Genomic DNA, 15,283 nt, shown 5'->3' with positions numbered 1-15,283 from the left:
GCAGAGCCCTTATCTTATTATGGCGTCACATCTACGTTTGTCTAAATTACAAATTAATCCCGCCCCCGCTCGTGCCGGTCACACCCACATCAGAGACCGTCCGTCTGTCCGTGTGTGTGTCCGTGTGTGTGTGTGTGTGTGTGTGTGTGTGTGTGTGTGTGTGTGTGTGTGTGTGTGTGTGTACTCAGATATAGTTTATCTGTCATAACAGTCACTTTAACCCTGTTTCTAGTCCCAGAAAGAAGAGAGGAAGGAAGGATGGCGTGAGAGAAGAGCACGAGGGAGGAGGACTGATACAATTATGTCATTAGTACATACCACACTACTAACCCTAACCCACATGCTGTACTTTTCTGGGTCTGTATTTTCACGTACTTTTGGCCATACGGTGCACCTTCTTTCCTAAAATCTGTAAGTAACGACTTGCAAGTAATTAGGATACATTCATGAAGAGCAGCCAATCAGGTGGATTAGATTTGATAAGAATACAAAAAGTGCACAGGAACATGTTTCATGTAGATCAGAGGGATGTACCCAAATACGTTATTCAGGAAAGTACTAATAATACTTCTGGCTGAAGCTGCTCGTTAGAGAGAGGATCACAAGACTGGTCAAAGTGGGACAAAGAGGCTGAGTGGACTGGTTATAGTGGGATAGAGAGGCTGAGTGACTGGTTATAGTGGGACAGAGAGCCTGAGAGGACTGGGTTATAGTGGGACAGAGAGGCTGAGTGAACTGGTTTTACTAGGACAGAGAGGCTGAGTGAACGGGTGAGAATATAAAGTAAGAAAGGTCAGGCAACAATTTTTTGTATGCACATGCTTCAAAATCTGTCTGTACAGATGGGTTTTATTGTGGGTTGGACATCAGGGCTCGGTGGCGTGCTGTTCCAGTAGTGTCATCCATATTCATTGAGTATGATAGTCTAGTACTCTTCCATTTGCACATTTCCCTTGCAAACTGTTGTAATGTTAACACATCAAGTAACATGAACCACCATTGGAGCTAAATATTGCTCCCTTTGAGACATTTTTCTATCTTTACCGTTTCTATTTTCAATGTTGAGGTCATAAAATGTATTTTGATAAGAAATAAATAAACAGCGAGTGAGATGACAATTACAGAATGAGGATGTGGAAATATATATCATAAATATACTGCGTTATTAATTATATTGCACAAACAATGAATCACAGAAAATACATTAGCCTGATTTAATGTTTTCTGGTAGAGAACACATTGTTTTCAGCCTTCTGTCTGAATACAGGTACAGATTATTTTGTTGGGTGAACACTTACAGACACTGACACCTCTGTGCAGCTGTACTAGCTAACACAGTCTGTCACTGAATACAGACCGCTTTATGAAAATTAACTTTTAAGAAAATAAAAGCAGCACCAGCTGGATTTTCAATCCGTCTGTGTAACTGTCAGCCACAAACAGTTGGCAAATAGAGATTGTTTGTCTTCCTGGAGAGCATTTCTTTGAGCAGGTTTGTCCTAAAGGAACTTAACGGCTCAGCTTTCTTTCAAATGAGACCAGTTTTTCTAGAACTGACATCTGAAGCTGTGAATGGAGCAGGTTGGAAAGTCAACGAGGAAACAGGAAGTGTGTTTAAACTAATATACACACAAAGCATGAAAACACAAGCTCCAAAAGAAGGAAGTCCTCACATACACACGTCTGTCTGTCTGTCTGTCTGTCTGTCATCATCAGAGCCAACGTCGCTCCACTGTCAGAAATTATTTCTTTTATTTGTATTTCTAGAGGTTCAGGGCGGCACGGTGGCGCAGCAGGTAGCGTGCTTGCCTCATAGCAAGAAGGTCTCTGGTTCGATCCCCGGGTCCGGTAGGGCCTTTCTGTGTGAAGTTTGCATGTTCTTCCTGTGCATGCGTGGGATCTCTCCGGGCACTCTGGCTTCCTCCCACAGACCAAAAACATGCTCATTAGGTTAATAAGTGTGAGTGTGAGCGTGAATGGTTGTTTGTCGGTATATGTTGTTCTGCGATCAGCTGGCGACCGGTTCAGGGTGTACCCCGCCTCTCGCCCGTTGACAGCTGGGATAGGCTCCAGCCCCCCTGCAACCCTGGAAAGGGATAGTTGGGTATAGACAATGGATGGATGGATAGAGAGGTTCAATGTGTCTCCATTTATGTCGTACTCGTAACAGGAAGTTTCATTGGATCACCATCTAGTGGCCATTAGAAAAACTGCAGCATCAGTCATTTCAACAATCAGCTGCTGATTGGTTGCTGCTTGCAAGCTAACAGCTGGCTGTGGATCATTGCTCTTAAAGGAAAATGTCAATAATGCTGATTTAGGGGAAAAAAATGATAGAACTAGAAGTTAAGCTAATATCTCTGTTTCATTTCATTGTTTTTAGTTGTAATTAAGTGTCCTTTTACCTGTTTAATGCCTTTTGTACTTTGAACGTCTATATTTGAAGGGTACTATATAAATGAACTTGGTTTGCTGTAAGATAAAGAAAAATAAAATAGAAAATTAAATAGTCAGTAGGTGAGTGATATATTTTGCCATTAGCCACCACTTAAAGTCAAGGGTGAAGTCTGGTGTGGAAGGAAAACCTAATGATCAAAACAAGTATGTAATAAATCCCATCTGAAGGAAAAACTCTCAAACGAGTTTAAATCATTTTATTAGCTGCAGTTATTGAGTAGTATTTTCATATGAAGAGGCAGACAGAGAACTGGAGACATCAATCACAATCATTTGATGGACAGGCTGCTGCTCTCCCTTCATTTCCAAGCCCGACTCTGTTCTGTCAAGAACTGAAATGCTCCCAAATACACGAGAAGTGCACAAAAGCTTTTTTCTTTTCTTTTCTGTTTTTTCTTTTTGAAGTTTTACCCAACCAGTGACAGTATAACCATCAGCCACCCACCAACAGGAGTCAGGGCGGTGGTTGCTCAGTACAATAATGGGACCAATAGTGTGTGTGGCAGCGCTGCATTATTCACGACTGGGATGGATCATATCTTCACTGTTTTAACATCAAAACTAACATACAGATATCACCAAGGCAGGATGTTGGTCCACAGACTCATCTGCTTACACTCTCCTTTCTGCACATCTTGAATACGTAAATACTTTGTAATGATAACTGAAACTTCTTGTAAATTTGATAAGTTTTCTACAGAAGTGCATTGAATTCATCTAAGAATATCTGGTTATTATGAGAACGCATCTCCTACTGGTGAGAAAGACATCAAGTTTGCCAGAAAAAGTGTCTCTTTTGTCTCTGATGAACATAGTTTCTTAGTTACTACTGGTTAAATAATTGGCCAACAAGAACAGAGGCAGAAAGGTTTCGAGTCATAGCGAACGAGGAGGAAGCAGTTACAGAGCTGTCTGTAGTGAGACATCATGCGGTTTACTGTTCAGAATTATCGTGGTTACAGAAGGTAAAACAGCAAAAGGGACAAAACTGAATTCTTTGTTATATGATTAATTTTGAAGTGACACATTTTATGGCTAACAGAGCGCTGCTACATGCCAGGTCCGAATGTGTGTGATTAAGTGTGTGTGTGTGTGTGTGTGTGTGCGCGTAGGAGAGTGAGTCAGTGTTCAGGGGCGGCAGCGCTGGATGAATCGTGGGTACAGGCAGACGTCTCGGATATGGTGTCTGTTCAGCAGCCAGGTGAGGAAACGCTCCAGACCCAGACCGTAACCCCCGTGTGGACATGTGCCGTACTTCCTCTGAAACACACACACACACACACACACACACACACACACACACACACACACACACACACACACACACACACACACACACACACACACACACACACACACACACACACACACACACACACACACACACACACACACACACACACACACACACACACACACAGTGATGCAGTGAGGCAAGGGGCGTCATATAAACTCACTTAAATGATGAATCCTTTATCAAAATCCTTTCAGTTCTAATACAGTTGAACAAAATGTTCCTTTCTGCACCAAAGAGCCAACCAAACAGAAAAGAAGCCCTCAGTTTTCGGTTACCTGGTCAGTGTACCAGTAGTAGGGGGTCGGGTCGATTCCCTCCCTCTGGTATCCCTCCAGCAGCTCCTCAGCATCCCAGATACGCATCGAGCCTCCGACAATCTCGCCAACGTTTGGCATCAACACATCGACCTGCAGCACAGACCAAACACACACAGACACACACACACCAGCTCATCAGTTAGAAAATAACTTCAAGGCTTCCTGCACAGCTTTAATGTGACACCCAAAATCTGTCTTCAGGTGGAGTTTCACTTCAAGGCCCCAGGGTCTGAGCTCCACACATCAGCTCCAAGGGTTACCATTCCATTTCAGTTAGAGCGAAGTCAGCAGGTTGCTTGTTCAACCAATTTCAGTCAAGACTGAAATGTCTCAACTGTTGGATGGATGAAATTTGGCCAAATACCTTCAAACTAATGACATCAGCCAAACATGATGAACTAAGGTGGTGAACATAGTAAACATTACACTTGTAAAACATCAGCATGTTAGCATTGTGCAGAGTCACTAACATGGCTGCAGACTCTATGTCTCATTCATGCGTTCAATGGAGTCATTGTGTATATTAAGATGTCCAAACGCAGACACACCTCCATGGTCTGTGCCCAAAGTTCATACAGATTCAAGCGGTTCGTACCGACTCAGTGAGGCGCCTGTCTTCAGCACAGCGCTGCATGTAGAAGGATTTGATCTCAGCAGGGAAACGACAGAGCAGGATGGTCTCGTTGATGCTGTCTGTCATCAGCCTCTCTGGAGCCTCAGGGATGTCCTGAGAGTGAGACAAGTATAAAACACAGTTTGAGGGACAGTTTCCTCAACCTTTGAAAAAAAACAATCCAATGGAAGTGTTGGTCACATGTTTCAGACATTCAGCAGGGCTGCACTTCACAGCCATGGCTCCTACAGGTGCGCCTGAACACTGCTGAGAGCTTCATGACTGACTGGATCTGATGACCTGCAGCTCCACAGACGCTCAGGAAATAAAACAACTGAACTGCTCAACTGTGAGCTCTTTAACTACCTGCTACACAACTAAATCACATTCAGCCTCAATCAATAACCACGTGGACGCCAATTTACTTGTCAAAAACTAACAACACACTCGCAAGAGAATGCTGACAAGGGAGTGTGTCATGATGAGTGCTGCTGACAAAAACTTGTTTGGGGAACAATGAGTGTGTTAGATATTCTGATGGGGGTGTGTATGTGTGTGTGTGTGTGTGTGTGTGTACGTGCGTGCGTGTGTTGTGTTCAGTTGTCACCTCTCCAAACTCGTAGTAGGAGCCGTCATCCTTCTTGATGTCGTGTTCTCTGAGCCACTCGATGGCTTCAGAGTAGTTCATCCTCTTGAACGGCCTCTTGGGGGGTTTGAAGTTCTGGGGAAAGAAAAAAAAAAAAAAAAACATTAAAGAAAATATCAACACTGCTGTCAAGATATCAACTCCATCTGCTTATGAAGATCATGTGATCAAAAGCTCCAGATCAGCTACATAACGGACCTTGAAGTGAGATTTTTTACAACCACTGCTCTTGTTTGCTACTCTGTCAGTCATCAACATGTATAAGCGATGAATGTTCTATCAATCATTAATTTTTTTTAAAGGAGTAATTAACTGTTAACACACCCCGTTATAGCTTGAACACACACAAACAAGTATATTGGACAAAACATGACATACGGGGTTGATGTCATAGAGCAGCTCTGCAGCAGGGGATTTGAGCACTCGGTCCACCACATCACACACCAGATCCTCCAGTCTGTTCAGCAGATCCTCAAATGAGATGAAGGGACACTCGGCCTCGATGTGAGTGTACCTGAACACGGAAAATAAATGAATAATCAGCGAGAAAGGCTTAGAAGCTTACAAGACTGAAATGAGTTTCATCGATGCACAGGGATGAGTCTAACTGAAATCCAGAGAGTGGCTCTCATGTAATCAATATTACTCATTTATAATAATTTTGCAATCTGATTTACTGTGCTGTGCAGTAGCTGTGCTAATGCATGTCCCACTCTGTTGTGAGAATGCCACACTGCACTTGTGCTGCTCCCTATAGTGTGTTATCAGCAGACAGCGCTCAGCGTTCACACAGCTGTGAGCAGGTGAACCCACTATTGTGACGTGGCTGAAGCCTAGAGGGCTTCAGAAAGGAAGTGACGCTACATTCAGGCTGCTGAGGGATTAATCCACCGTTGGACTCGGACTTAGATTGGACAGTTTTTTAAAAAAGGATGTGTAAAAGGCCAAAATGTAATTTTATTATATATTAAAATGGAAACGATTAAAAGAAGATTAAGCAAATGTGGGCAGTATTAATTGTAAACATTTCTGTGAATTATTGATTTCTGTATATGTTTGACTTGGGCTGCAAATATTTAAGTTGCCCAGAACTGACTGCCGCCATGATGACGTAATACATCCAGTTGTAATTACAGCTGTCAAGGCGGCTGCAGCTGACTCGGCGTTGCATGAGCCGGGTTAGATTATTTCTTTGGTATTTTGGATTTTTGTATTATTTCGTGTTTTCTTTGGGTTCAGATGTGTGATGAACGCGGACTTAGTGCCGCGCGACTGTTATAGACGCCTGCTTGTTTGATGATCACTCGCGGAGCATATCTCAATCATGGATTTTTAAATTACGCATTCCTTGGAGAGCGCAGCGAGGTACGCGTTGTGTGTGAATTGTTTTATTGTTATCATGTAGATATTTTTGATGCATTGTGAAATATTTATCTTACATGTTTATTTGCATGCATGTTTTTAAAACAGTTTCACGGTGCCGTAAGGAGTTCAACAAGATTAATAAAGGACCTTATGCATCAGTCGACTCTCATGAATCGTCATTCCAAGGGCTGCTATAGGATGAAAATAGATGCAGCAGAACCAGACATATCGTCTTTTTAATTCCACACATTCTTCTTCCTCGTCTAAACGGTGCCCATGCGTTACCCACAATGCAACTAGACCTCTTACAGTTTGGTCAAAGATTTGAAGTGTTATGCTAGTAGCAGCTAACGTAAGAATAAGATCATACTCACTCAGACAGGTGTCTGCGGGTGCGGGACTGCTCGGCCCGGAACGACTGGGCGATACAGAAGGTGTCGCCCAGGGCGGGTATGCAGGTCTCCAGGTAGAGCTGGGAGGACTGTGTCAGGTATGCCTGCTCACCAAAGTAGTTGAGGTTGAACAGTGTGGAGCCGCCCTCCACCTGAGTCTGCACAAAGGTCGGAGGAGTGATCTAGAGCCAGAAAACATACAGAGGTTCAAGAGCCTGTGATCCGGTGGTCATTCTGTCTGAAACCGAACGCGTCTATCTTCTGTCAGACTCGACAGGGAAGGCAGCTGGATTTGTTTAGATCTCAGGGTGATCCATCTCTCATGGAATCTTTTGTGTGCGGCTTGAAACCACATCACACCTGTACTTACCATTGACGGACTTCTTAATCAAATCCACATGAGTTTGTCTGGCTGCACTGTAAACAGATACAACTGCACTTCTCTTGACACAGTAGCTGCTCATGGAGTGTTTACTGTAGTATTGAACCACACTTGAGTCTGACTGAAATCTTAAGGATTACAACTTCAAGATAACTCCATACAGTCAACAAAGGATTTGAAAGGATTTGGATTAGATAAACAGATCTGGTACTACATTCATGTTTGATAATACGCTACCAAAGCCAAAACTTACTGTTCACGCCATCAAATAAATTAGATAAGGAAATCAGTGAAAGACTACAAACCTAAGCTCCATGCAGACATTTGCAGATCAAACATGTTGCCAACTCAAACAAAGTAGAAAAAAGGCAACCTGCCTCAAATTGGTTCACTCTAGGAAAACCGCACTGCAGCAAATAAAAAGATTTTAGGACACATTTGGAATTCCCAAATAGGCAAAATAGCTTTTTAGGAAGGTGTTTTTCAGCTACACAGAACCCAAAAGAGGATCAGAAGAAAAAGCTGCACACCACTGAGGCGAAGGCCAACACTTGGGAAAGCCGTCTGACTGAATGTTTTATGCATTGCTCTTTGTCATACGTAAAGACTTTGGTCATTTCAGTTGGTGTGCTTCACCTCGTAGTAACCACGGCTGAAGAAGTGGTCCCTGAAGCACTGTGTGACGGTGGATCGGACCCTCAGGATCTTGGAGACGTTCTCCCCTCTGATCAGCATGTGCCGGTTGTTCAGCTGGACGTCCACGTCAGACTCTTCGTTCAGCAGGTTGTCGGCCCCGCCTGCCGGAGCTAGGCCAACCAGCTCCCAGAAGTCACAGTGCAGCTCATGGCCTCCAGGCGCCTGGGAGCAGAAGACAAAAACTCACTGAAAACGTCCTTACACTGCCCCCATCCTGCACTGTTACAGCATGTACGTCCTTGTGAATCTTGCAGAATTTCATTATTTCACCCCATGACGTTAGAAAAAGATGATAAACTGTTAAGTCTTAACAGAAACAGAACCAAGTCTATCTCTTCAGTTCATTATCCATTAATCTGTCTTTTAAATCAAACAGTACATTGTCTGTCTATTCTCTACTGTTGCAATATTTTTGGACATTTCCTGACTTTCTCAGTCAAGAAATAGTTAAAAAAGCTCATCAAAAAGCCCAACGTGACCTCTTCAAATGTCTTGTTCTGTCTGACTAACATTCAATTTCCAATCATATGTGACAGATATGTTATGTTTCCATAATCACGGTAGGGAATTTTCTTGTGGAGAACGCTGGTTTCTAATCAGCTTTATCCATGTGAGCGTGTCCAGGACAGAGGCTTCACGGAGGGACAGCAGAGCTTTGGGTTGACAAGAGAGACCCTCACACAGGGATCAATCCCTGAATTCAAAGGAACTGCATTCAAGGAAACGAAGTAGCTTCTAGAAATAAAAAACAAAATCAGTTTCCCCAGCTGCATGTTTGACTCTTCGGGTAAGTTTGTGCTGTCAGAAAAAGCTCTGTATTGTGATACAGTGATCCCAAATAGTCAGGTTACTACAGCACATGCAAACGTGTCTCACTTCCTGACTGACCTGGCACTGCGGGTTTTGATTGTTGTGTAGCAAGTGTGTTTACCTGTTTCCCCTCAGGAACTGCAGTGACGGTCCCGTACAGAGCTACAGTACTCTCTGTAGACAACAGCACGCCATTATAGCACTGGCACTGAAGACCAAAACAAGAAAACAAGTCAGTGTTAGTTAGCCATCATGTGGAGGACTTAAACTATGTTTTCTTTTGGCTAAACTTTATTCTCTGTGTCACATTACTCATTTAAAAGTGATGCACGGTGATGTAGCTCATTGTAAAAAGCGTCAAATGGTCATTTATTAAGTTGTACCAGTTTATCAGTCAGGACACACTGGAGGAAACCGGTTCCATCTCTCAGCACAATGAACATCAGGTTCTTGCCTGTTTGAAGGAAAAAACACAGAGTGAAGGACCATCTTCACACTCAGCAGTGTGATTCAGTAAAAAGAGGTTTCTGAACATGTGGACCTATTTGTGTTTTCATGTGTCAGGCTCCTCACCCTGTCTCCTGAGGCGATGAACCCATCCAAACACTTTGACTCTCTGGTCTCTCTTGGCCTCCAGTAGATGGATCTTGACCTGCAAAACACAGTTAACACTCATCTTTAACCCATTAACCCAATGAATGAAACTCCAGTAAAGGTGCTAGTATAGAAAAATGTACTCAGCTCTAACCGTATTCAGAAAAATCTAACGCTGGCCTTTTCAAAACAGATAAAATTAATTTCAAAAGATGATGCACAGAAATGAACAGTAAAAGCAAGAGAGGAAGATTAAAAACAATCCCATGATGGTGACGCTTTATTGAAACCCCCCTATTTAGTTATTATTAGTGGATAACTGCTTAGAGGAGCAGTTTGAAAGTACACTTATTGCTTTCTGGCAGAGAATAAGAAGAGAAGATTGACACCTCCCTCATATCTGTCCATTAAATGTAATCTCAGCACAAAGACTGGAATCTCTGCTCCCAGCTAAGAAACCCTGCAGCAGCATATATATTTTTTGTTTTTTGTACAGATTAAATAGACAAAATACATCATGTCCATTAGTGAGCTTTATGGCTGCTAACAGGAAGATTTGTTATGAGCATTCGAGCCAGGCGAGCTGCTTGTTGAACGACTCCATTCACAAACTGCTTGTCATACATTTTAACACAGATTTTTTAAGAATGTTTGAAATGGTAATATAGCACAATGATAACATCTTAATGAGTTATGCACACATGTAGGAACAAAGTTCATGTGGTTACGTGCACCAACACTCATCAAGTGCATTACGACTAATATGAAACGTGAATGACTGACGGTTTCAGGCTCAGGCAGACTCGAGTCCTTCTCAATGACGATCTTCTTGGCTTCTTCCAGGTTCTTCTCTCTCCTCTCGAAGTCCTCTGCCTGCACAACAAACATGGAGTAAAAAACAAACAAAATGGTAAAAACATGAAGTTCCTCAGAAACCAAACCGTCTGTTTTGCGCTGCTCTAACAGGAGCTGCTGTGATGAGAAAGGAAGAGCACGCACCTCCTTCTTGTCTTTGGCATCACACTTCATCTGCTCACGGTTAAAGGCCTTCTTTGCATTCTTCATCTGTGTCTTAGAGATCACTGCCCAACGCTGACAAGAAGAGACAAGAATCTCAATCATGAAGAGACAAATTCAAGATCAATTCAATGAATTAATGTTAAATAAGAGCGGCAAGTATGTTGGTTTCTTCTGAGGCACACAGTGTCGGTGGGTTACATGTTATGTTTAATCATCTTCTTCTTTCATTACTTTTTTTTGTCTACTTCAGGTGATCTATTGATTATCTACTGTGTCATGACCTGATTGTGCAGGTTTTTATTGCACTGCAGCAGCTGACCACAGTGACAAAGTCATTCAAGTGAAAGATGAAGAGGGTAGACTAAACAGTGAAAATGAACGCTGCAGCTCTGGCTGGAATAAACCTGCATAGGAAACAGTGAAGAGAGGCTTTCTTTCCTATCTAAAACAAGGCAGTCTTCTCCTGTGTATGCAGCAGGGCGACACGATGAGGACTAACATGAAAACTAAGAGATGAGAAAAAGATGTTCTTAAACCAACCTCTTCCTCCTTTTGCGAGTCTACGTAGATGGTCGGGAACGGCTCCTTCCCAGCAAACAGCAGAGCCTGTGAGGATTTGTTCATTAGAAACAATGAGATGCAATGAGACAATGACATCTTAGTGCAACTGGATCAACCAGTGGAACAATTATCAATTCATTATCTTCTTCTTTTAAACAACACCTGCCTGCATACAACTAAATTACCTTGAGAGGAGTTTTGAAGGGTTTTTGCTCTGTGCCATCTCCATCCTGGTCGCTGCCACATTTGTCCGACACATACACCTCACCTGTAAAACAGAGGCAGGGTGAGAAACAGCACTCTCTCCCGGTCATATATAGTACTTGTGTAAGATTTATTGCACGTGTTTTAGGAAATTATTATAGATTATAGATTTGCATCTTCTTCACTGACTTGCCTACTGCTGGTATTGACTTTCCATGGTATGTGCTGAAATATAGAATATGACCACATTTATCAATGTTCAAAATAAAATGGCATGTCGGGCTACTCATAAGGATTAACACACACACAGTTGAACTTGTGAAATTTCTAGCTGATTACTGGTTTTGCTGAAATGACCACTGTCATCAGCATCACAGCTGATGTCAGGTCAGTGTGCTTTCTGAATGGTTCAGCATCAAGTCCAGAGTCCGTCCCCCCCCACACTGCTCAAAGTGTGAAGTTCAATGAAAGAAAAGTGAAAGTGAACGGATTCTCAGAAAAAGTCCGTTTCCAGTAAAACTGCCACCCCCTTGGTGAGGGGTGAGTCAGGATGTGAACAATATCGAAACTGGAACAAACATGTTTAGCCGCGTAGACATCTGCAGCTTAACCAGACTGGACAGAGCCAGGCGACAACATTATCATCCTGAAACAGAATTTGGCCAAAAGGTTGAAGCACACCTGGTACCTCGTACGTTACCTCCGCAAGATTTCCACGAAAATCCACACTTTACCACACTTTTATTTATATCATCAGAAATTATTTTATCGACCCAGCAAATCTGAAGTTGTGTAGATCAGCAGGCTTTAACTCTTTGCTTGGGACAGACATTGCAAACGTAGGTATCTCTGGGTGGACACCGACTATCTTGACACTGTACGTGGTACCACGCAGAGAATTGAGAGTAAATGTGACTAGTTTCTTGTAAATTGCTCAAATACGTTACAGGCCGCGATCGTGCTGATTGTATTACATCAGCCGTTGACTAAAAAAACAACAACAATATAATTACAAAGCGAGGTCGGTTTCATACACCGAGTGAAGTGAGTGGCGCAGCCTTAACTGCAGCATTGCAAACTGACAGCTGTCATAGCTAAAGGTTAGCCTACAATACTCTGTGTCTGGCTCTGACTTTAAACTGAGACTGGCACGCATTCGGGTGACTGTGTAAACATACTCTATTACAAAAAGATACCCAAAAGAGACCTTCAGAAACAGATACCAGCGTGTATCAACATGCTAACTGCTAAAATCACAGCAACTGATGCAATATGAAAGACACACGTCTCTGAGAGCTAGCTCACGAGCTGGCTAGCTTTGGGTAAACTAATTTTCTTCCTTACCAACTGAGATTTGATCCACACCTGTAATTATCTCCGTCGCCATGTCAGCCCAGGTACTATGACAGTCCGCTGAGGAGGGGAGCGAATAAAATTCTATTGAAAAAATGGAAATTAAACCCCAGAAGCGGCCGGCGGCGATATCCCCTGTGCAGCGGAAGTGCAACTTTGCATCAGCCCAGCCGAAACACGCTGTATGACAGAGAAGGGCAGGAAGAGGCGTGCATGCTACTTCCTCTCTGTGCAGTTCACCGGTGCTGATTGGGTTACGTGAAAACGTCACTTCCACAAAGTCAAATCTGATTGGTGCTTGCTCTGATTTTACATGAATATTGTACGAATTCCCCTCTTCGGTTGCGCCTGTGGCGATGAAACATTTACTCAAATCTCAAGATTTTGGCCCATTCCTAATTAAGAATGTCCTGTAATTTATCTCTGATCTCTCGTACAGCTGCAATCACATTTCCAGTGTACAGCAGAGAACAGATTTTGATGCTAGTTAAGTCTGTAGCTTCACTGAGATGTGACAGCAAGGTGTAATTGTGTCGAAACCTTGATCCCCTGTGTGTGAGAGCTGCTCCAGTTCAGCATTTCTCCTAAGCTCAATGATCTACTGCACCATCTTGAAGCTCACTGATGCCAGAAGATCTGATAAAATGTGATCTGCAACGCCATGTCTGTGAATAAGGATTAAGCACATTGTGGGGTCACCCCGTCAGGATGTGAGCAATATCAAAACTGGAACAAACATGTTTAAGCGCTTGGACATCTGCAGCTTTACCAGACTGGACAGAGACAGACGACAACATTATCATCCTGAAACAGAAAAGGGCCAAAAGGTTGAAGCACACCTGGCACCTCGTATGTTACCTCTGCAAGGTTTTCACGAAAATGTTATCAGATCTTGCTGTTTTTCAGTTTTATTAGCACAGTGGTTGATAGTCTCAACCTCCTGCTGAAGCAGCTTCACATCTTCCTCTCTGTCCTGGTTTCTCTCCCCTCCTCTCGGTTCATTCTGCTCAGACTAAGACTGTCTTCATGCTCATCCATAGAGCAGAGGTAACAAATACACTGCTGATCAGTGCAGCAGAAGATCTTCATCACTTTCCCATGACGAGAGCAGATGTTCTCCTGAAGTGTCTTGTGGGGATTGACCAGTTTGTGTTTTTCAAAGGCAGGGGAGTCTTAGTTTGGCTGGAAGTGCAGCTCACAATAAGAAACCAGACACTGCAGACAGGACTTAGGAGCTTTCAGCTTTCTCCCAGTGCAGAGATCACAGGCCACATCTTCAGGTCTGGCATAGCAGTGAGCTGCCTGGAGTCCTGTCTTCTTTAGGTCCTCAACTAAATTTGCTAACATGACAAGAAGCTAAAGCACAAAGAGCTTAAAAATCGTTCACAAAAACCAAGTATTAAAAAAGTCCTCACTCAGGACTAAGAGTGCAGTGGAAACTTCTTTCATGTTTTCATTAGCTGTGGCCCTTGACTCCAAAGTGCACCTTAGTTCATTGAGTGTGACTGAAAATACAAACAAAACAAACTTTTTACCCAATATTTCAAATGCACAGATTTTCTCTTTTGTTGAAAATCTAAAACTAAAATATTATTCCACTCCTACTTCTTCAGCCAAATAATGCTTGAATTTCTGCTGAATGTGCTGCTTTTGATGTAGACAGTTATCCATTTCCACACAGACTTCTAGACTACTGGATGTTGTCTTCAGTTGGTTCATATGTGGACAGCTGGGCCTATGTTAATATCAATAGAAATGATTAACTGAGAGCATTGTAATATACTGTGACCATGATGATTGTGTTGACACTGAAAGAGATCTCCTGGACCAGGGACTTTTTCTGATGTACAAAATATACAGAATGGAACTGAAGTTCATGTCTGTCTCTTTTCCAGCCAACGCCTTCAGCTCCAGCGGTGTGAGGGAGTGTTGGAAACAAGCTGTGACCACATCACTGACACATCTTAACTGAGGGTCTAACGACTGATGGTGTCATATGCTGTACACAATGTAAAGCCCCTTGTTGTGAATGTGTGATATTGGGCTATATCAAAAAATAAATAATCACATTTTAAGTTGATGTGGCAAACTGTCGCTTACACTTGCACATCCAAATATTATAGAGCAGCATTATCATTTGTTTGGAGCCATGTTTTAGTCCACCTGATGAATTTACTGGAAGTCCAATATTCACTTTTTCTCTGGTTTTTCGTTTCTATCAACTCCTGAGGGAAATATGTGGCTCTTAAACTACTAAATATTGCATTCTGTCCACCAGCTGAAACTTACTATGAAGCTCTTTAGGTTCATCACAAAGAACGACCTCTTTCACATGATTTTCAGATATTACCAAAATATAAATTGCATCTTCTTTAATGTGCTGTTGCCAGTTTATTAAGAACTTAATGACTCAGTGCCAGTTTTGATATGCTTTAATATAAAGACAGCGGCTCCTTCTGATCTTTAGCTACTACCCACAGAAATCATCTCAACTTACTTTCAAATTGTCTTCATTCAGTTGGGGATTAATAATTTCATTGGTTTGATTTTGTAATATGAACTCTGGTGCCCTCTTG

At 42.5% G+C, this 15,283-nt stretch overlaps 1 protein-coding gene across 2 annotated transcripts; it reads right to left on the bottom strand.

The window, feature by feature from the left end:
• Window positions 1-2,642: 2,642 nt before the first annotated feature.
• Window positions 2,643-12,890, bottom strand: nars1 (asparaginyl-tRNA synthetase 1). Of its 2 annotated transcripts, none has more exons than XM_070988919.1 (15): window positions 12,699-12,890; window positions 11,336-11,418; window positions 11,130-11,195; window positions 10,569-10,661; window positions 10,353-10,442; window positions 9,549-9,627; window positions 9,359-9,429; window positions 9,097-9,183; window positions 8,106-8,327; window positions 7,070-7,269; window positions 5,709-5,844; window positions 5,292-5,405; window positions 4,667-4,798; window positions 4,030-4,161; window positions 2,643-3,717 (listed from the first exon to the last, which is right to left on the bottom strand). In XM_070988919.1, the coding sequence occupies exons 1-15, from the start codon at window positions 12,739-12,741 to the stop codon at window positions 3,586-3,588; spliced, it is 1,680 nt and encodes a 559-aa protein (XP_070845020.1). In that variant the 5' UTR covers window positions 12,742-12,890; the 3' UTR covers window positions 2,643-3,585. The 2 variants fall into 2 exon arrangements, with proteins under 2 accessions (XP_070845020.1, XP_070845021.1); XM_070988920.1 differs by having other exon boundaries at window positions 12,720-12,890.
• Between the last annotated feature and the right edge of the window lie 2,393 nt (window positions 12,891-15,283).

The sequence above is a fragment of the Chaetodon trifascialis genome, chromosome 20 (assembly GCF_039877785.1).
Source record: "Chaetodon trifascialis isolate fChaTrf1 chromosome 20, fChaTrf1.hap1, whole genome shotgun sequence".
Lineage (NCBI taxonomy): Eukaryota > Metazoa > Chordata > Actinopteri > Chaetodontiformes > Chaetodontidae > Chaetodon > Chaetodon trifascialis.
The sequence above is the reverse complement of the archived record's forward strand: the minus strand, read 5'-3'. Positions and strand labels throughout refer to the sequence as shown.

What these genes read in the sequence shown, in the direction of transcription:
- nars1 (XM_070988919.1), bottom strand. Translation starts at nt 12,741, where the DNA reads ATGGCGACGGAGATAATTACAGGTGTGGATCAAATCTCAGTTG. An exon ending in TGTGGATCAAATCTCAGTTG is followed by an intron (nt 11,419 to 12,698) that starts GTAAGGAAGAAA and finishes TCTGTTTTACAG; the next exon opens with GTGAGGTGTATGTGTCGGAC. An exon ending in ACCCGCAGACACCTGTCTGA is followed by an intron (nt 5,845 to 7,069) that starts GTGAGTATGATC and finishes TTCCGTGTTCAG; the next exon opens with GTACACTCACATCGAGGCCG.